Source organism: Cavia porcellus, unplaced genomic scaffold (genome assembly GCF_034190915.1).
Source record: "Cavia porcellus strain 051 isolate PalLab524CR breed Dunkin Hartley unplaced genomic scaffold, mCavPor4.1 scaffold_11, whole genome shotgun sequence".
Classification (NCBI taxonomy): domain Eukaryota; kingdom Metazoa; phylum Chordata; class Mammalia; order Rodentia; family Caviidae; genus Cavia; species Cavia porcellus.
Window position 1 is genome coordinate 81,031,577 of NW_026947494.1, and position 22,076 is coordinate 81,053,652.

Genomic DNA, 22,076 nt, shown 5'->3' on the forward strand with positions numbered 1-22,076 from the left:
ATGGACAAAAATTAGAGATTTTCGTTCTGGCCAGCTGCATGGTTCTGCACAGCATCTTCATCCCTCTTCCAGTAGAGACATCCAGCTAATGACCCATGGGCCTTCTGCAATGGAGGCCGCAAAGCTAGATTTTAATTTCCAAAAAGAATTTCAGTCTGCGTCTTAGGTAAAAGGAAATTCACGGATAACATGTAACCTATCTTTTCTTTACTTGCTCTCCGTTAAAGCAATCACGCCTTGCCTTTTGCCATTGTTTTGTTTCCTCTCCCTCATAGCTGGCACTGCATCCTCAATCTTGAAACCTGCCTTCCACCTGTGTCATTCAGAAGCCAAATGGAAGCTCGCAGGGCATTTGCTCTCCTGCTTTCCTGCACTGGTCCACACCACATCTTCGCAGAGTATAGGGAATTTCAAAACAAAGCACACTCATACTTCCCATGGGTAGTGAATCAGGAAATTTTGCTTGCCACCTGTTGGGAATACTTTTCACCAGTCAGAGAGAAATAAGTATTTTGAAAGATAAGCGAAAATTTAAGTAGACGGGAAAAAAGAAACTCAATGGTATTTCCTTAAAAGGCATAACCGCCTGTGACCACAGGTATTACTTTTGTCATTATGCACAACAGCCAAGATAAAAAATCAACTTAGTACCCATTAATAGATGCATGCATAGGGCCGGGTATATGGTTCAGTGACACGGTGCCTGCTTGGCAAGCACAAGGTTGTGAGTTTGATTCCCAGTACAAAAAAAATAAATAAATAAATAAAATAGATGCATGGATAAAGAAAAGTGGAATAAATGGGATACTACTTTACTGTCATTTGCAGCAGAATAAATCGTCTTTATGTAGTAAGTGAAATAAACCAAACAGAAAAATACTGAATGTTCTCTTTTATAGGTGGAAGCTAAAAAAGAAATCAATCTGCATATAAAATAGTGATTACCCAGGACTAGGATGGGAGGTGGGAGGTTGGATAACAGTTTCCAAACACCAACATTAGGAATAAAGTTCTAGGGCTACTTAGTAGAGTAGGACTGTAATTCAGGATAGCCTATGATATATTTTATGTAGATTTAAAAGACAGGAGCTCAGAGGCTCCAGCATAAGCAAATTATAAGAATATTGAAATGTTAATCACAGAATTATATGCATGTATCAATATATCATACTGTACACTAACAACACACATAATTATTACGTTACTCAAAAATAAGGATTGCTATAGCTACATGCATTACCTTTTATTTATCAAAATATTCATACCAATAGATTATAGAACAACACTGAAACCTTGTCTTAGGACTACACATATGAACTGAGTTCATGAGTCATCATGAGTTGAATTTGTGGTTTCTCTATTTTTTAATTTATTAAGAGGATGAAAGGATCTTCACTTGTCCAATGAACCAATTTTCACTAGCATCTATGGCTTTGATGCATGAACTAATTTTATATTACCTAATTTGAAGACATTGGTTAATTCCTTAAACTCCCTGAGTTTCAATTTCTTATTAACTAAAACATGAGTTTGTCTTACTTTTTGCTGTGCTTTATTCCAGATCTAAAATAACATTCAAACCAAATTTTAAATCACCTTTACGGGAGGGGTGAAGGGGAACACAGTTCAAGAGTAGAAAATGACAAGTCTCAAAGAGTAAGGGCCATATTCCCTGAACTGTCTCCTGGGAAAGAGGTGAGACTATTGGAAAGCCCATTAGGATTTACTGTACATTTGATGGCTTATTGTTATCATAGCTAGTGAGCTTCAGTTTCCTCACTTAAAAGAGTTCAAATAACGTGGGGCTTAAATAGGATGATATATGAGAAAGACCCATGGTGTACCTACAAAGTAGGATGCTTGCTTCTCTATGCCTTGCATCCATCTAGTAATTGAAGGAACATAAGGAATCCCAAGCCATCCAATGACCGTGAATAAGACAATAGCCAGCCAGTCCAGGACTAAGGATCATGCCATTCATGTTAATCACTTTCCTGGGACAAAAGTACCTAACACCCAAACTTAAAGGAAGAGAGATTTATTTTGGCTCACAGTTTCAGTGGATTCAGTTCATGATCTACTTGCTCCAAGGCAGAACAACATGACAGAAGAAAGCTGCTAGTCACACAGCATTCAGAAAGCAGAGAGAAAAGTGAGGAGGCCTGGAAGGGAATATACCTTCCCAGGCCATGCCCCCGCCCCTGTGACCGACCCTTCTAACCAGCCCCCACCTATGAATGTGAGACTTTACATTTTAGATCTAAACCATCACACTGTTCTTCTGAAGAGCAGCTTGCAATCCCCCTTCTCCCACGGGAAGCTGGCACATCCTCACATGATGTCACGCTGGAAACAAAGGTGTGCAGATGGACCGCCTGATTCTGTCTGCACAAGCGCTCATCGTCCTGAGGCTTAGCTGTGTCCTCACTGTGAGGACTATGATGTGCTGGGAAAACAAGTCCCACCCCACAAACACACACAGAGTCAGCTCCTGAGCACTGTGTGCCACAAGACTCCCATTTTCTCGTGTCTGCCACAGGGGAGCTTTCTGACGGGGTGCTGAACTATCACCATTCCTTGGGAGACAGTGCCCCCTGGATGGATGACCTCATTCTTTCTAGCACTGATACCCTTCACCTGGCCAGGCCACAAAAAGACCACATAGAACTGACTAGGAAAAACTTGCAGCATGCAGTTATGAACATGCAGAAAACAGGATAGCAAAGGCCTTTGGAGATCCAGGAAGAAACAGAGGACCCCATGATGTCATCATAGCCACATTGATCAGTGCATCTGAGATGTGAGTCACAGAGGCCTCATCCAGAAGTAGGAGCAAATATCTACCCTGAAGCCACTGTAAGCCACATATTGGTGCAAGTATTAGAAAGGACAAGTCTCCAAACCTAGCTCTCCCTGTCACCTACTCAGTACATTAGAAACTGCAACAGCAAGCACTTTTGGTTCAGGCTGGTGATGACCATCAGCTTATACGTGGATGGGTTTTCTTTGCCATCCTTGTACATCAATCCTGATGACCTCCAAAGCTTCCTTGACCTCACACTATGCCTCTTCCTATCACTTTTCTTGGAGATTTCCTCAAAGCTTAACTAACTGAATTTTCTAAATCCCACATAAAAAAGGATAGTTTCTAAGACATCAGTGTTGCTTTTTCTGAGAAAGCTTTGAAAAGCTGATTTAAGAGTTCCTATCATCCAGTACACAAGCTCTCTCTGGAGTCTGCTCCAATAGAAGCAGGAGCCCTACAGGTGGTTTCAATACAGAATCTGCACCAGCAGGCAAAGGAACCCAACCAAGATAGCTGGGTTCCAGAGGAGCCCCAGCAAGTCCTCCTCGCCCAGCCACGGCACTGGCCTGAGCTCACCCTGAGGAATCTCAGTCTCCCCCTTTGGTTCTTTGTCCCAGAGAGCATGGAGCAAGTGTGGCTGAGTGGCAGCTGGCAGCTCCCTGGCACACTCTGCTTTTCTGTACAATCGGTCCTTATCTCCCTCCCCGCTCTCTACCGCTTGCCTCTAACAATCCTTTGCACTGGTTATAGCCAGCGTTTCATGTCGCATGACTCATCAGGCTGGTGTTCCTGCTACATCCTCTCGACCCTGGCCAGGTTTCCTTCCCTCAATTACTCAGTGAGACGCTTCCCACTGAGTGAGGTCAGATGAGGAATGCTTCCCGCACTTAACCATCCAGCGCCTGCTCCCATCGGCGCCTTCTGGCTTTGAGCAGCCCCAGCTCCTCTCCCCCTTCTTCCTTTCATCATTCCTGAAAGTTATCCCCTCCCCAGGAGACCCCCTAACCGTATTGTCATACTTCTGTTTTCTCTATCAGTGCCTCTCTTAACTTTCTTTTGTTGAAGATTCCTTTAAGATTCCCATAGAAGATGTGGATCTGCCCCAGAACAATGGTGGAACACATTTACAATCACCCCGGGGCCTGGGAGCAGCCTTGTGGACTGAGGGTGAAGAACTTCCTCCTAAATGATTCCAGAACTCTGGGTACTGCTGGGTGCTGGCTGGCTGGCACCGGCGAGGGTCCCCTAAGAACACTGCTGTGTGGGTTTTTATGGACTCGCAGCCTGGGAAATAGGAGTGGTGGGGTCCCCTCTGGGAGCAAGGCCCCTTAACTCCCAAGCCCTAAAGTTGGGGACAAATCGCCAGAAAAAAAAAAAAAAAAAGACACATGGCCGGGGAAGAGGGGAGGGATTAGAAGCTGTAATTCAATCTAATATTTGAGGCTTGGCAAGTGTACCTATGGGATTTCACAAAAACCCCCGAATCTTTTTCATTTCAGAGCAATTAAGCAAACCCCAGCGTCCTGGCTCCAGTAAGCCGCTCAGCTCTCGGTTTTATTGCCCGTTTCCTTCCCCTTTGCCAGCACTAACTCCCATCTCTGTGCTCAAAATAAAAAACCCACTCTGTTTCAGTGCCACTGAGGGGCCCCCACGAGAGAGTGTGGGCTGTGGGGTGGCGCAGGCGCAGGCGGGCCAGTGGGGCTCATGTGGCCCCAGGACCGCGCAGGCACCGATGTGTGGTATAATCAGAAACATCCAGGAGTAATTTAATAGTTCCCACCAAGCACAGACACAAAGTCTAGCAATTCTTCCCTCCACATACTTAACCCTTAGAGGAGAAGAGCCAAAAGAAAGAGGAGAAAGGGGAAATTAATCCTAAAAGTTTGCTACCCTGGGATTTTTTTTTTTTTTTTTTTTTTGGTCTGATGTGAGAAAGAAAAAAAAAAAAAAAGGATGTGACCCTTGGAAGCTTGCAGGAAGCAGGGATTTATATTAAGCAGGCTGGGAAGGACTGCAGTGACCCTCACTCACTGGGAACAGCCAATCCTGCTTAGAAGATTGTCTTCCTGACCAAAAAGAGCCGTCAAACACATGGCTGAGTTTATTTGTTGGACAAGTGGGGCAGATGGTTCCATAGAATCTAAACTGTATCTCCACCAAGAGAGAATGACCCATTTCCTTTTTCAGATTCTGTGGCTCAGCCTCATCCCTCAAGGATGCGAACACCGGCATCACCGCTGAGGACCATCGGCTTCCCAGAGGCCTGAGGAGTCACCCTCAACCCACCACATTCAATTATTTGTTAGTTATGTTAGATGCTCTGTAACTAGGCAAATGACAAAACTGGAAACACGCTTTGGGAGAAATCTGTCCTTCCGGTTAGAACTCTTGATTTTAAATAAAGTAAATTTTTTCTTGATGCATGCATAGGAACTGCCATTGTGGGCTTTGCCTATCTGGCAAGAGAGGTGGCAGCTCCTACCTGTCTATGGCTTATCATCCTCCCCTCCAGGTTCTTGTACTCCTGAGGCAACCAATGTTCAGGCCTCTGCCAGGCAAGCTGAATGCACATGCCTGTGCACACACATGGGTGTGTGTGTACACATATGCACACACATACACTCATTCCTTTGGTGGATAGTCATCAAATACCTGTACTGCACTGATGCTTGGCTCCTACTAAATGAAATATGTTCCCCAAACATGGCTTCACTTCAAAGCACTGGAGGCATTTTGAAGAGATTCTCTGATCTGAAGCAAGTGAGAAGCCCAGGACCTTCTTATTTTGAATGGCCTGTCACACTGCTCTCACGTGAAACCAGGCCCACTGGTAGAGTGTGTGTCCATGTTTCTGCTGCCCTGTGAGATGCTCGCCCTCAGTGCCAAGCCAGTGGAGGAGCCTTGCATCTGGTGTGCAGCTGTAAAACTTTGCCTTATGACTTTGACAAGCTATAGGACCTGCAGAAACTGGAGGGACTTCAGGGCTTTGCTTTCCTTATCTGTGAAAAGAAGATACTAATAATATCTGTCTTGTAGCGATTTTGAGCACATGGAATGAGCTAATATCTGAAAAGCATCTGGAACAGCAAGTGATGTGAACTGTGAGTGCTCACCAGGCATTCGTGACTATCTCACTTGGGATGGAAGTTAGGTGATCTGGACTGAGAAGATGGCTAAAGAAATGTCCAGCATTGGTGGAGAGAGTAGGTCAAGGAGCACTCGCTGGTGGACAAACTGCCTGGGTTAGGGCTGGTGGAACCAGGATTGAGTCCACACAAGTAGAAAACCACTCGCAATCCTCTGCAGGTGGAATTGATTAAAGATTCACAAAGATGACAGAATGTGTTCAGTGATGTGTTTAGACATTAGCCACAGATCCAATAACAATTCTGAGAAATAAATCTTGATAATTCATTTGAAAAACCATCCCCATCTTCCCAAAAGGCCTAAACTGTGAATAGGTGAGAGGTTTGTGCATCCTCCAAGTGGGAAGGGAATTTCTCCCGATGACGCAGGCTCACTCCTTCAGCCTCTGATGTCCTCTTCTATGCATGTCCTAACTATTCAAAGCTGCATGGTAGATGTCCCTGTGAGCTCTGCGACTGGAGGACGGGTTACTTGTGCTTCCTCTACCCACTGAGAGAGGGCGTCTGGAAGAGGTCACTCTACTGCCTACAATATGGATCTCTAGAGCCAGGGTCCAGTCATATGGACCAACCTCCACTCTCTTCCTTATAGAGAACAATTCTCAATCAGATATGAAATATTTGACATACGTAGTCATATAACACAAACATAGACATGGTATTTGTTAATTACAATGCTACGAGCAACAGGTTATTCTGTCTGGTAGGAAAAGTTGTGTCAGATGGCTATGAGAACAAACACTTTGCAGATGGACAAATGTTTTTCCTTGGGATTAGCATTTTGCTGAGAAATGCTGATTTCGATGACAGTATTCAACTGTCCTCCAAAAGAACAACCAACCTCCCAAGTGAAGTCCTGGCTACCAAATCCATCATGGCAAGAGAATGTGCTACACCAGGCTGATCTGGCTGGGTCTTATTTTTTCTCTTTTTCTCTACTTTCTCTGACATTAAACATTGTGTGAGAAAAAATATGACTCAAAGTAAGCCATCTGTCTTTGGTTTCTTTTTGGGTGTGTTGCCACCCACAGTAATCAGCCTAATCCTGAAACCAGCAATTCTGCTATTCTGACGAAGCCCCGATGAAAGGAAAGTAAACTGAAGGACTGTGTGTTTGCTTCTCTGACTTGCTTAGAATCTTACCATTTGACCTTCATTCCTCCCACATTCCTAGTAAATCCAACTGCAGGTTGTCTGGGGTGGCCCTCACTGGGTGGTGGCTTTCCTGGGCCCCAGCAGAATGTAGACCTGGTTACTTTGTGCTCTTCCCATTGCAGCTCCCTACCAAGCATCCTGCCACCAGGCCACTGCCCCAGACAACCTCTACCCCAAGGAGGCTGTGCCTACTCTCTTCTGGCTGACTGGCTGCCTCTGTGCTCCAGGCCATTCATTTCTTCTCAAAGATTATTCCACTTGGGTGGCTTAAAGTCATTCAACCTTGGTTTTGTGCCTGTAACTCCACCCAAAGCATCCAAAAATTACCCTAAAATACAATGCAGGATATGTTAAGTAACTCCCTTGTGATCCAACTTCTCTTTATTGATGCATGTCTTCTTTTTTTTGAGAATTACACTTCATGGAAACTTCTTACAACAGAGATCAACATCTCAGGACACATGTTACACTCTTCCCAACAACTCCCATGGGCCTAGAACAGATCTAGAAAAGCAGGCAACTGTGCTCAAACTTGACCAACTATCTTAGGGTGTCAAATCATGGTCTTACTCCCCAGTGGCACGTTCCTTGCCCTCTCTGTCCCCTGGAGTGTCCAGCTTTCTACCTCTTTTCTAAATCAAAGTATATTCATCATGGAAATTGACCATTTCCCAACCAGATTGGTACTTCCCCAGAGATTTGTATTTTTTAGACTTTTATCTTTAATCATTAAATGGAAACTCTGTGTCTTATTAAAAGAATATCTGGTTTGAAGAGAGGATTTCTTGATAAATCCTTCTTACACTTAAAATCACACCAGGATTCCTGCGTGCCTGGATCTAAAAGGACATGGCATCATGGCTCTCCTCACCCTACCCTGAGCCATCTCTCACCCTGGCCCCTGCCCTCCTATACTCTACCTGGGTTATTTCAATAGCTGGAGAAGCATTTAGCCAGTGCCCTTGGGTGACAGTCCCAGACTCTCTGCCCCTTGCAACACTGACTCCAGGACTGAGCTTTGAAAGTAACCCAAGCTAAGGAGAAGAAAGGAGGGGGTCACTGGGAACAGGAAAGAAGATGCAGAGAGCCTGGAGGAGAGATGTTTGGGCAGAGGAAGAACCAAATGAACAGAGCCCAGATGAAGTCTCAGTTCTGTGTCCATATGTGAGCCAAGCATGGTGGTAAGCTGCACCACATACCATCCTAATAAAGCCAGAATGGCACCAGGTCTGGAGCTAGAGACCTAATAAGAAAAAACATTTGGATAAGGACTTGCTGTATAAAAGCTGTACTGTTTATGGTTATTTTGATTAACTGCCAATCATTTATGTCTCACTATCATGCAGTACAATAATAACCATGTGGATCATGAAATGAGAGTCAGATTAACTGTTTCTTTTGATTACAGCTGCAAATCCTGCAAATGGATGACCACTTCATTAATTTCTTCTGTGGCACTATCTACTCAGGCAGCAGAGGTTCATGCATTTGTCTTAAAATAGGTGAAAAAATAAATAATAAAGTAAAATGAAAAACAACAACACTGGGCCTATCTAGAAGACTTACACAACCAGGCCTCCTACCCGGCAGCCTCACAGAAGGAAATTAAGCCCTGAGCATCAGGATATAGCTGTATTTTCACGTCCTCATTGTTATGGATTATGAACTGGTGGTCAACAATGCCAGCTAGATTACATCAGCATGGCACTGAGCATAAATGCTCCACCTGAGGAAAATTGCCAGCATAAATAGAGGGGTGGAGAAGGAAAGCATTAATGCATTATTATGCTGAGGCATCGAGGCACTGTGGATTCTCCTACGAGTTGCTGTTTGAGCCACTGGTTCTCCTGGGGAAGCTCTGGTCCTCACATCGAGCATTGCTTCCTGGCTCCAGAGGGGAACACATGTGCTGCTTGGTCTCCAGGATGAACTCATCACACTGGCTTCCTGGCAAGTACTGGACTGTGCTTGTCATTGGAGGAGCTCGGGGCCTCCGTGTCACTGAGGATGGCTGTGGCGTTTTTCAGGACAGCCTTGGTCTTTGTTGTGAGTGTGACTTCTCAGCTCCAGAGTAGAACCCTCAACCTACCAGCACAGCTCCTTCACCCTGCTGGCATAGACTTCCTGGCTTCCACCATTGACCTCTTGGCCTTCCCAACACGGATCCGTAAAAGAGACTGGTGTGAGTCCTCGTAGGAGGCATTGTCATGAGCTCTGAGTCTTCATCTGGACTCATGTGGGACACTGTGATGGGATTCAGGTCCTTGGATAAATATTCTATGTCTTTGGTGTTGCAGACAGATTTCCTGCACTTTCTTATGTTAACTCTGGGTGACCATCATAGAGTAATATTATAAACTCCATGTCCTGATTCTAATTGTTCTCCGCACAACCCCTAACTACAACACTCATCTCCAGTACCAGAATGCCACACACTTTATGTGCTTGCAAACTACTCTACTCAAGGAGGGAGTGGGAAATGAATGACTGAAAGTGAAGGTCGAATCCTTCTAATCATCCTGCTCTGACACCTCAGCACAGGTAAGGGTGCGTTAGGTGGTGTCCTGAGTTGGAACCCTAGCTCCATCATAGTTCTTATAATTTTGCCCAAAGAATTCACCTGTGGCAGTTTCTTATTAGCTTTCAGTAAAATGGAGATTTGTAATCATCTTACAGAATTCATGGGAGGATTCAGTAAGTTTTTCAAAACAACCATGTGAAGATCAATGCTAAAGAAATCATATGCTTTCTTCTTAGGAAATTCCACATCAGTAGCATTTTTTCTTTGTTTTTCTTATTTTTGTGGTGCTGAGGATCAGAATTGAGAGCCTATGTGCATGTCAGGCAAGCTTCCTACCACTGAGCTTCATCCCCAGCCCACAACAGCAGTTACTGTGATTTAAATGTGTGTTAGAAAGAGAACCAAGGGTGTAGCCAAGGACGCTTTGGCATGGAAGGAGGAAAACCAGGCTCTATTCATCAAGAAGATGGATACAATCCCCCAAGGCATGTCAGAGATCTTCCAGACTGTACCTCTATCACAGGGCCAGCACTTGCTGGGATACTGGGGACAGAAAGGTTTTGAGGGAAGGGTCCAGGGCCCTCAGGGCTTTCTGCCCAAGGCCACCTCAAGTCTCTTCTGTCACACTGGTAGCTAGTTTTCCGTGACTGAGTCATACCCACAGTTTACAGGAAGAGAGGTTTAATTTGGCTCATGGCTTCAGGAGATTCTGGTTACCTGATTCCAAGGCAGGAGCGTTATGGCAAAAGGTATGGTGAACAAAGTTGCTTAGTTGGTGGCATCCAGGACATAAAAGGAACAATGCCAAGTGATGCCTCCAGAACCCACCCAGACACATCCAGGGCTTTACTAATGCCCTAAGTAGCTCCCAAGTCAATCAAGCTGACAATGAAGCTTACCTATTACGTGAATTCTGGCTCACAGCTCCTCAGCTGTCTTAAGTGTGGCTCTGGCTGTACTCTGGAAAGTACAGACTGCGAACCTTGACAGCCTTCATGTGTTACCAGCTCTGCAGCACACAGAGTACCTGGTCTGCAGAGGCACAGCTATACCCATCAGACTTTGGATCTTAGCCACAGAAAGCCTCAGAGCCCAGCACACAAAGCCCCTGACACAGCAACACCACAAGAGTGGCAGTGGCTCTGAAGCCTCAGAGCTATAGAGGCACCAGAGTACAGTCGCAGTCAGGGAAAGGATTGCAGACTTCTCTCCGTGAAAGCTGCTGGGTGGGCTTCCCCAGTGTGCAGAACACAAGAAATAGAGTCACAGGTTATTCTAAAACCTTAAAAAGTCATTTTCCTAGTTTTGTTTGGATTTGCTTGGGACCTGTTGCTCCTCTCTTCCTATTTCTCCCTTTGGAAATAGTAGCACCTATTCTATGCCTGTCCCACCATAGTACAGAGGAAGCACATATCTTGTTTGACTTCATGAGCTCATACCTGGAGGGGAATTTGTATTCAAATGAAGTGGACCTTATGTCTCACTGTTTCTGTCTTAGATGGCATTTAGATAAGACTGATGTTGATGCTAAAACAAATTGGCATAGCAATTTTTCTCTTGTTGCTGAGACAAAATACACCACACCCATGATTAAGGGAAGAAAGGTTTATTTAGCTCACAATTTGTAGAGGTTTCAATTCAAAGTCAGCTGGACACAAGGCAGGGTGGCAATGGAAAGGAGAAATAGTTCATGGTGGACAACAAGTAGAAAAAGCAACGAAAGACAACCACAGTTCTTTCTCCTCCTTAAATTTTATGAAGGTTATTTAGAGCAGGTAGCACTCCCATACTTAATCCTAGTGTGAGCCTAGGATTGAGCCTAGCATTGTATCATGAGTCAGTCCCAGCATCACACATTCTATATCCAGCCACCCCTGAAAAAGCCCCACCTATGACTGCATGAGGCTTTGAGAGAACATCTAGGTACAAGTCACAGCACAAATTAAAGTTGTATGATGTTATCAGAATGGAATGAGTATAGCTTACATATGAAAAGGACATGAATTTAGGGGTGACCATAGTTGGTTAGATTTGAGCACATGTCCTTGTAAAAGTAATGTTGCAATGTTATGCAACATTATTGCAAAGTAATGTTTAATGTTGCACTTAATCCCCATAGTGGTGGTATTAAGAAGTAAGGCCTTTGGAGAAGTGATTAAAATACAAGACTTTTGTCCTTATACTTGAATGAATGCCCCGATAAAGGAGGCTCCAAGAAGAAAAAGTTTACCTCTCCTGCTCTTCATAGTGTTCATTAATCCAGACACTTGATCCTTACAGCCAAGAGAGAAAAAAGCATTGCTACAGCTCCAGCCGGTGTCAGACCTTGTCATCATCCATGTGGCACTGGTGTTAGGTGCACACAGAATGCAAGAGCTGTGGGCTCAGGAAGACTTCCACCCAGGTTACAAAAGAAAACCTGGGAGGCCAAGCAGTATGCCTCTGAGAAGGCAATGTGAGAAGCTGTAAAGGTGAAGCCAAAGGTGCAGTGAAGACCCCAGAAGGGTGGAGAAACCAGGAACATGGGCCATCTAAGGAAACTGACAAGGACTGATCAAAGCCAGACCAAGGGAAAAGCCATTAGAGCTACAACAATCAGGAGTGCCATAGGGGCAGAGCCACCTAAGCACTTCAGAGTTTACAGATTGCACCAGATGCAAGATATGGAACTAGGGGATTTAATGTTTACCCTGCTAAATATTGGACTTGCTTTAGTTTCTATCTCCTTGTTTATAACTTTTGGAAAGGTAATGCTGTACCATTGTATGTTGGAAGTGTTTAACTTTCTTTTCATTTGTAGAGGGACTTAGAGTTAAAAATTTGCCTTAAATCTCAGAGGAGACTTTGGACTTGAACTGTTCAGCAATACTGAAACTATTAGGACTTTGGCACCTCTTAGAGATAGACTACATGCCTTCTGCACAAAGAGCTACATATGAGCCTCTTATCAGCAGTCAGGAGTAGAATGTTATAGTTTGTATCTAGATGTCCCCCCAAAGCCTCATGAACTCATAGGGGGGTTTTGGGGAGGTGAATACATCATGGGTGTGTGATGCTGGATTAGGGTATGTGGCAACTAAATTGGTTTAGCATAGATCTAGGTGTAGATAATGGAAAGGGCCAACCTGGGTGTGGGTGGCATAGCTTGGATGGGATAAAAAGAAGAAGGAGACTTGCTGCTGCTGCTGCTGCTTGCTCCTTTGATACCTCCTGCCTGATTTTCCATGAGTTATTTTTCTTCTCCAATGCTTCTCTTCCATGTCTCTCTGCCTTGAAACTAGTCAACCACGAACTTACACCTCTACAAACTGTGAGCTGAAATAAACTTTTCCTCCTATAATTTGGGTATCAGGTATTTTGTCTTAGCAATGAGAAAAGTAACTGGGATGGTGGCATTAGAAGAGACCCCAAATCTCCCACTTTCTCTACCAAATGAGGATACAGCTAGACACTTCCATCTTTAAGCCAAGAAGACAACAAAGCTGCTGGCATCCTTCCTGATCTTGGTGGGCTTTCTCACCCTATAGAACTCCGAGAAATAAGTTTCTGTTGTTTAAAGAACCCAGTCCTGGTGTTCTGTTGTGGCAGCCAAAACCATAGCTAGGATTAAATGAGAACTCAGGCAAAGCTCCCACTTTAAGCAGGTACTGATAAATGTTAGCTTCTTCATGCACAGTCCTATAAACATGCTTCAACTTTCCTTTGAGAAGTCAGAATCCTGAAATGGCTCAGAAACAATGTTCTGAAAAAGAAATCACTGTATACACTTATGTGAAGAAAACTATAGTGGGTTTTGGAGATACTCATGATTGGACATCTCTTAAAAAGCAAATTTCTCTTTTTCCAGTAAAATTCCATTCTGCCTTCCTGATATTTGACATTTTAGTATGGTAAATGCTAGCAAAGAAGGTTGTGGTTATCCAAAGTCAGAGTAAAATTCACATTCTTTGAAACTAAGGGTCATCTAGGTAGATATGTTACTAACTTCCCCCTGTGAATGCTCACATTCATTATCCCTTTGATACAGCTCTTACTGAAATAGTTAATGTGTTTTTGCTCCACTAAGGATTGACCAGAAGCAACAACATGAATGATCTTTGTCTATTATAAGACAGGTCTGTGTTGCCACCTAACTCTTGCACCTCTCCCTCTCTGTTGGGCCCTCCTCCCTTCCTTTTGGCCTTAGTCTCCAGAAAAGAATGTAATGAACTAAAATGTTATTTAAAACTCAATCACTGATCATCCTGAAAAACAATGGTATGTCCTTCTGGGAAGATTGCATTCCACAAGCAACATACCTTTAAGGAGAAGGAAAAACTCTCAAATTATGAACATCAGTGATGGAGCACCAAGGGGGAGTGTACCTCAGGATGGGGTAGGAATTCAACATCTCAAAGATGATCACCTACTTGGGGGTCCTGATCTTGTCCTGCCACATCCATTGTACTCCCTGTACTGACCCTGCAGATAATTCCTTAACCCAGTGCCAGGTTGCGAACAAAAGGCTGTGGCAAAGGGCTTTCAAATCCTCTCCCACAAATGGAATTCTGTCCCATCTCACAAGATAAAAAGCTAGTATAGAAAGTTCAGTAGACTCCTGGGTCAATGACAGGCCATGGGATGAAATGCAACCTCCTCATTCCTGGGACTGTGCTCTGTCTTGGCTCATAGAGTGGACAGTTTATAATGAAGGTGACAGGGAGCATTGCATCTCTTTACCTGGCTGGCATAAAGTTTCTGGTCAGCCTTGGGAATAACAGAAGTCAACAGCTGCTGTGAAAATCCAGGCTGAAAGACAGTGCTACCAGTTTTCTTAGATCCGGCCCTTCTAACATTCACTAAAATCAAAATGCTCTGTCTTTTTCTTATTTTCTTATTTAAAAACTTTTTAGAATGTTTACTGAGTTAATTTCTAAAAGAACTAAATAAAGAAGTCCAACAGGAAAACTACAACGCATTTTACACCAAACAAAATGATGAAAAGTGTTTTTATAATTGTCAGTAAAACTGTCACTGCCTGTGTGTTTATATAGTTTCATGTTTTATATAAATTCCATCATGATAAAGTTTGCTAATTCACCCATGTTGGGCTGGAACTTGCAGTCTTCCTGTCTCAGCTTTCCAGAGGGCTGGGATTACAGACATAAACCATCACACCTGGATTATTTCTGAATTTTTAAAATTTGAGTAAAGGTCTCACCAAGACAGTACATTACTTGTGTTGGACCCAAGCTTGCCATCCTCTTCCTGCAGCCTTGTAGAGAGGCAGAATTACAGCTGTGTGCCTCCCTGCCCAGCTAAAGTTCTGGATTAATAGTACAGTTACCTTGGAGGTATAATAGCTGTGTTAGATTCCTAATCTGGACTCGTTCTTTATCATGGGAGTTTCCATACCACGAGACACAAGTGAAATTAGTTTGCATTGGCAGGAAAGGGTAGGTCCTGGTAGAGTTCCATCTTCCAGGGTGCAGGTCTGAGTAGAGAGACGTGGAAGTCCATAGAACACATACAAAGTACTAAGCTACCATTAGTATAGTAGAGTGCAGAAAATGGGCTGCAGGAGTACATAGGGCAGAAATTCAGGAAATTGGAAACATGTGAAGATGGTAGTCATCACCACATGATCCAAGAAGGCAAGACCCTACTGATGGAGGGGGCGTGCATCTGTTCTCAGCAGTGACGAAAGTAGCTGACTCAGTATCTCAAACCTTAAAGAGTGGGTTTCTTTACTGCTTTGATATATTAACAGATGCTCTTTCAAAAGCTATCTGAAACAAAAATTGCCTTTTTTTTTGAAACCTAAACCCAGGCTAATGCCTTGTAAATAACAAAGAAATATCATTTAAAAGATGATATTAACTACTACAAGGTGTGCAGGGCTCATCAATCGAAAAGTAAATATTCACTTATAAAGAAAACAGTGCAGTTAATGAAACCAGTTTTTCAGTCCAGTGAAGAAAAGGAAAAATCTGATTTATTTCTTTCCCATGTTCTGTTCCATTAAAATGAAATCGTGCAGAAAGCAATGTTTCCGTAGGTGTGTTTTTTAAAGGTGGGAGAATGTTAGGTGTACAATTGTCAGAAGTTTGATGCCCACAGCAGCTATTCAACGTGTGTGGTAGCGATACTACAGTTTTCTTAAAGGGTCCCTAAAGTCTCTTGAATGAACGTGTGCTAGAGATTGCTCATGCCAGCTAAGAGAACAACTCTGCGCATCTTTTCACACCACCTCACTTGAAATCAGCTGTAGTGTGAGTCTACATCACAGAAACCGTAAACTCAGCAACCGGGCTTCAGTTCCCCAGAGATCTAACCATTAGGGTAAGAAACTCCCAACCTACTGGATGTCTGGTACAAGTTCATGTTCTCTAAAGCTGGAAGAATGAATTTTAGGAACAACAGAGCAGAACAGGTTTATTGAGAGAAGGAAACCTTCTGTCTGAGGAGACAGAAGGGGTCCCGGTGGGTTGTCAAAGACTTCATCTTTTCTAGGGACAAAAGTAGAGCTAAACCACAAGGCGAGGCAGGTGCAAGATGGGGAAAACTTGGGAACTTGCAAGATGGGCTTGAGGTGATTTAGATAAGATTAATTGCTCAGGTAAAGTTGATTAAATCGGGGACAAATGGGGAAGCAAGTCACATAGAAAGCAGGCATGACGGAGATAGCTCAGGGCTTTTGGGGAAGGAGCCCTGGGTCTGAAGATATGGACAATTATGGCAGTTGGTTTTAATGAGCACCCGCTATGTGCTGGCACCTAACCAAGCATTTTGTTGCAGAGGTAATGTTAACATCCCAACTGAAACCACATCAAGAGAAACCAAATTTTATCATCAAGACCCCAAAGGGCACCAGGGATCTGAGTCCCCAACAGATGGTTGTGAGGGAGAAAATTTTTGATATGGTTATCAGTTGCTTTAACGTCATGGAGCACAGGGATTGGATACACCAGCATTTGAGCTAAAAGAAACGCTCACTGAGAAATATAATGAGCAGTCTGGGCTCATCTATGACCTGGAGGATCAAGGTGGAGAGCTGTTGTCCCTTCATTATGACCTTACTGTCCCTTTTGCTCGTTATCTGGCTATGAATAAACTGAAGAAGATGAAACGCTACCAAGTTGGAAAGGTGTGGCGAAGGGAGAGTCCAACTATCGTCCAAGGCCGCTATAGGGAGTTCTACCAGTGTGATTTTGATATTGCTGGTCAGTTTGACCCTCTGATCCCTGATGCAGAATATTTGAAGATCATGTGTGAAATCTTCAGTGGGTTGCAGCTGGGAGACTTTCTCATTAAGGTCAATGACCGTCGGATTATAGATAGGATCTTTGCTGTCTGTGGTGTTCCTGAAAGCAAGTTCCATACTATCTGCGCTTCAATGGACAAACTAGACAAGATATCTTGGAAAGATGTGAGACATGAAATGGTGGCAAAGAAAGGCCTGGCTCCTGAGGTGGCTGATCGAATTGGGGACTATGTCCAACATCATGGTGGTATATCTCTGGTAGAGCAGATGCTCCAGGATCCCAGACTATCCCAAAGCGAGCAGGCCTTGGAGGGGTTAAAGCCCCTGAAGCTTCTTTTTGAATACTTGACTTTATTTAGAATCACTGAGAAGATTTCCTTTGACCTGAGTCTTGCTCAAGGCCTGGACTACTATATGGGAGTAATCTATGAAGCAGTTTTGCTATAACCTCCAGCTGCTGGAGAAGAACCCCTGCATGTGGGCAGTGTGGCTGCTGGTGGGCGCTATGATGAGCTGGTGGCTGGCCATGTTTAACCCTAAGGGCCATAAGGTGCCATGTGTAGGCCTGAGCATTGGAGTAGAGCGAATCTTCCACATTGTGGAACAGAGGATGAAGGCTTTTGGTGAGAAAGTGCATACCACAGAGACCCAGGTATTTGTGGCCACACTCCAAAAGAACTTTCTCCAAGAACAGTTAAAGCTAATTGCAGAGCTTTGGGATGCTGGGATCAAGGCAGAGATGCTATACAAGAATAACCCCAAATTATTAACCCAACTGCATTACTGTGAGAACACAGGCATTCCCCTGGTGGTTATTATTGGTGAGCAAGAACAGCAGGAAGGGGTCATCAAGCTCTGGTCAGTGGCCACCAGAGAGGAGGAGGTCATTAAACAGGAACATCTTGTGGCTGAAATTCAGAGGTGAGTGTCTCAGCCTTGATCCTAGCCTGATTTCCATCTGATGCTCTTCATACAAAAGTTTTTATTTAGCATTGAGTTCCTGATGTACTTTATAGCAGCTGGCCAGCATGAATGACAAGTGCCTTCAATTTCTTCTCTTCTTGAATACTGAAGGACATGGGGACTCTTGGACTAGTGTAAACACCTACTTTTCATGAGGACAGATGGCATGAAAAAGACATGTTGTAGCCGAAGGGGCATATTGGAAGCACCACTGAATGCCACCTAGAGGTGCTAAGATTGTTGCTGTGAGCAAAACTCTGGAAGAGTCTTCTCCAGATGGAAGATACTGAACCCCTGAGATCAGAAGCCAGATACTTAGCTTTCCAGAGTCTGGAACCAGAGTCTGGGAAATTTGTCAACATCCAGCCTTTGGCTTGTCCAAGGAGTTTCGAGAGTACAGCAAAGATGAACAGTGACAACTGTCTGCTTTGGGGACAGAAATATTGTACAATTCCTGGGGCTTGGCAATGCCTATGTTTATTTGGTCTCTGTTTAGTCCATGCACTGAACAATACTAGGGCAGGGCTGCTGTTTAACAATCTGGACCACTGAACTTAATAGGTGATTTGGCAAGATAGAGATCTAGGATTTTGAAGACTATTTCCTGTTGTAGAATTACTGTTCTAACTTTCCGTATCTTGCCATAAAGCCTGTTCTAGAAGTGGTTGGATAATATATTAAATAAAATGTTTAGTATAAAAAAAAAAAAGAAAGCAGGCATGACTAGAGCACAGGGCCTTTGCCTGTAGGGGGTTGGATTAGTGACTCCTGCTTTCCTCTGATGATAGAGATCTATTTAGAATATCAATCCCTGATGTTTATCCCTAGGAAGTATGTAGGTGTATTTGTTTTAGCTTTCATCTTGAGGTCTGGCCCATAGGGAGGTGTCTGTCTCCCCCACAGTTACAAGGTATCTGGTCTTCTGCACTGGTTTCTTTGAGAGACCAGCCCTGTCTGACTGCCTATAATATTTCTATCTAACTCAGTTACCTGTAACATAATCACCAGCACAACATTGGCCAAAGCTGTTGTAGAGCAGAAATAGGTACCCTAACCTGCTCTTATACAGTCAAATCTAAGAATGAGCTTTGTGGAAGACCCACCCTTGACCCTATTATTAAATGGTAAATGGCCTTGGAAATCAACTTTTGCTGCAGATTTGATCAAGTTTCTTAATAAATTCAATCTAAAATGACAAAGCGAACACTTATATACAATACTTACAAGTAGGCAGTCATTTCCTTGCGGAAATGACTAATATTTTTAAATCACAAATAATGTCAGGATGGCTTATATATTTTTTTGTGTTGTTATTTTTTTGTCTTTTTCCTTTTTATCGGTATCAGGGATCGAACTCATGCATGCCTGCTTGCAAGGCAGGCTCTTATGCCGCTGAGCTAAATCCCCAGCTGTGTTGTTAAATTTTAAAACAAGAAGTGGGATTTCTGTTTATATACAAATACACAGTGGACCTGTATTTTTTGGTGTCACACTACAGTCAGAGCAATTCTTACACTTCATTGCGAGTGTGAAGTAATATTTTGTCATTCAAAATCCAATTATGCATTCCACATCTGGAACAAGATGGCACAGATCCACTTTTCCTTGCTAATTTCCTTTAAATGCAACTAAATGATCCTGAAAATTATTATTATTTTTAACAATTATTATTTTATTATTTTAAAATTATTATTATTATTTATCAGATAGTGATAAAAGGAACTCCAAAACCTGGAAAGACAGTAGACTTCAAAGGAAGGGATTTCAAGACTTGGAAGATAATGGGGTTCCCTGCATTTCCAAAAGGACCAGACAAGTCTGCAACTCCGAACAGTCAACAGATACAGACAAAACAAACAAAGAATTTCTCCCAATCTGTTCTCTCTAGCCAAGTGACCAAGAAGGAAGAAGTCCTACAGAATTCTGGTAGAAGCCCCAACTTCTACTGTATAACCAGGAAGCCAGCAATCAGGTAGATGCCCCTGCAGGGTCAGTGTGGGGCACATCCTCTGTTGCCTGCCCTCCACACAGGTACATGGAGACCCCACTACAGCAGCTTCTGAGCTTCTGTTCCCCAGACACAGAAATGGGCCAGCAACACAGGCAGCCCAGAGAAGTGCCTTTTGTCCCTCCAGGCACTGCGAGGAAAAATTGAAAGAGGCCCCAGAAGGACTGGAAAGATGAGTTCAATCAAAAAGGCATTGCAACTGTTCTGAAAACTCAACAATATGAAACTAGAGCCAACAAAAGTAGAGCAAAATTAAACACTAAGTTCACACAAGGTGACTTGTTGCTGCAACAGAAGACTTAAATGGAATGAGCATCTCCTAACATAATTTTTAAAATGTCATATCAAGAACCAATAGAACCTTCACTTTAGTACATAAAGACAATTTGCTAGCACAAATGGGGAAAAGAATCAGAAACTGGTATCATTGGTAAAGGATATTTACCCAATCATTATAAAAAATGCTTCAACATTCAATTATGACTTCTCCTGAAACAAATATAGACACCAAAATCTCAGGAAAGAAATGCTTTTTTAAAAAGAATCAAATGGAGATTGTGTAACTTAATACAACAACAGAAATTTTAAAACTAATTTATGAACTCAATCGTAGAGCAGCAATGATAAATGACAAGATGTTCAGCAAACTTGAAAGCAAATCAATAGACTTAATCTGTGAAACTTTAAAAATGAACAGCGTAGTAGGGAAAAGTGAAACTTTAAAAATGAACAGAGTAGTAGGAATTTTTAAGATAACAAAAAATCTAACATTCATATTTTCAGAGTCTCAAAGGAGAGGACTTTTGTCCTTTTGACTGTGGGGCTAAAAACTTGCCGAATTTGAAAAAATATGTAAACTTACAGATTGAAGAAGCTGAGAAAATCCTAAATACAATAAACTCAAAAACTCTGGAAAGACACATCACATTGAATTTATGAAAGTCAAAGTGGAAGAATCTTAAAAGCAGTCACAGAGACTTGACACGTTCCAATCTGTTCATAACAGCAGATTTCTCATTTGAAGTCAGAGCCTACAGAAAAATGATACAATAACGTTCAAGTGCTGACAGTAAAGAACTGTGAATTCAACACCTAGGTAAACTATCCTTGAGAAATAAAGAGGGAAAAAAGAAATCCTCTAACTCATTACTAGCACACTTGCTTTAAATGTTGGCTAAATGAAAGTACTCAAGCAGAAAGACAATGAAAACAGAAGCCTGAAAATTTTAAGAAAGAAAAAGAACAAAGCAAAAATAAAAATGGAAGCAAATATGATAAATTATCCTTTAATGTGTTACTTTAATCACATTTTATGGTTGAAGTAAAATCTATAATTATATTTGAAGTGATGTTAATGTGTATGAAGGAAATACTTAAGATAATTAATATTTTAAAACTAAGGAAGGAAATAGGACTGAAATGGAAATAAGTTCTGCAGATTATTCAAAGTGATAAAATATCAAAACCAGTAAGACTGTGTGATACATTATGGGTATGTATAGTACATACATAAAACAAGAATGGAAAGTACACAAAATGAAATATTCAAAGAAGCTAAGTTATAAAGAAACTAAAGTGGAACCAAAAAATTCTTTAAGTGACAGAAAATCAAGGAGTAAAAATAGAGAAATGAGAAAAAAATAGGAAAGAAATAATATAAAGCCTGATCAAAATCCTATCATAGCAAAAGTTCCTTTAAATATAAATGGCCTAAATACACCAATAAAAACACACAGGTTGACATAGGAATAAAAAAAAAGACACATTCTCTAAATTCATTTGCAACATAATATATGCAAGTTTAGAGTAAAAGAATGTTAAAAGTTATGCCATTAATTTTTAAAAAGCAAGAATTGGGAACATTCATATCACATAAAGTGGATTTCAGGTAAAGGAAAATTAAAAGGGTAAAAAGGGAGATATTTTGTCAAAGAGGGATATTTGACGGCAAGCATATCTACCATAGCAATTCTAATGCTTCAGGCATCAAATATCACAGCTTAAACTAATGGACTTGAAAAGAAGTAAATTGCAGTTGAGGACCTCAATAGCCCACTCTCAGCAATCAATAGAACCACTGGACAGAAGCTAAGAGGAGCTAAAGGACCCCACAACCTCATCAGCCAACAGGACCCAACTGTGCCTTCCAGCGCATAGTTAATGACAGCAAAATGTGCATTCAATAACCATTAAGAGTGCTGGGTCATAAAACAAACCTTAGCAAGTTTAAAACA

The 22,076-nt window shown here is 42.4% G+C and overlaps 1 protein-coding gene across 1 annotated transcript; it reads left to right on the forward strand.

Moving 5' to 3' along the window:
- Nucleotides 1-16,389: 16,389 nt before the first annotated feature.
- Nucleotides 16,390-18,523, forward strand: LOC100721500 (histidine--tRNA ligase, mitochondrial-like). The gene is given in 3 exon segments (XM_063258527.1): nt 16,390-16,543; nt 16,546-17,390; nt 17,392-18,523. Coding segments are annotated over 3 exon segments (1,383 nt in total). The 5' UTR covers nt 16,390-16,410; the 3' UTR covers nt 17,797-18,523.
- The last annotated feature ends 3,553 nt before the right edge of the window (nt 18,524-22,076 follow it).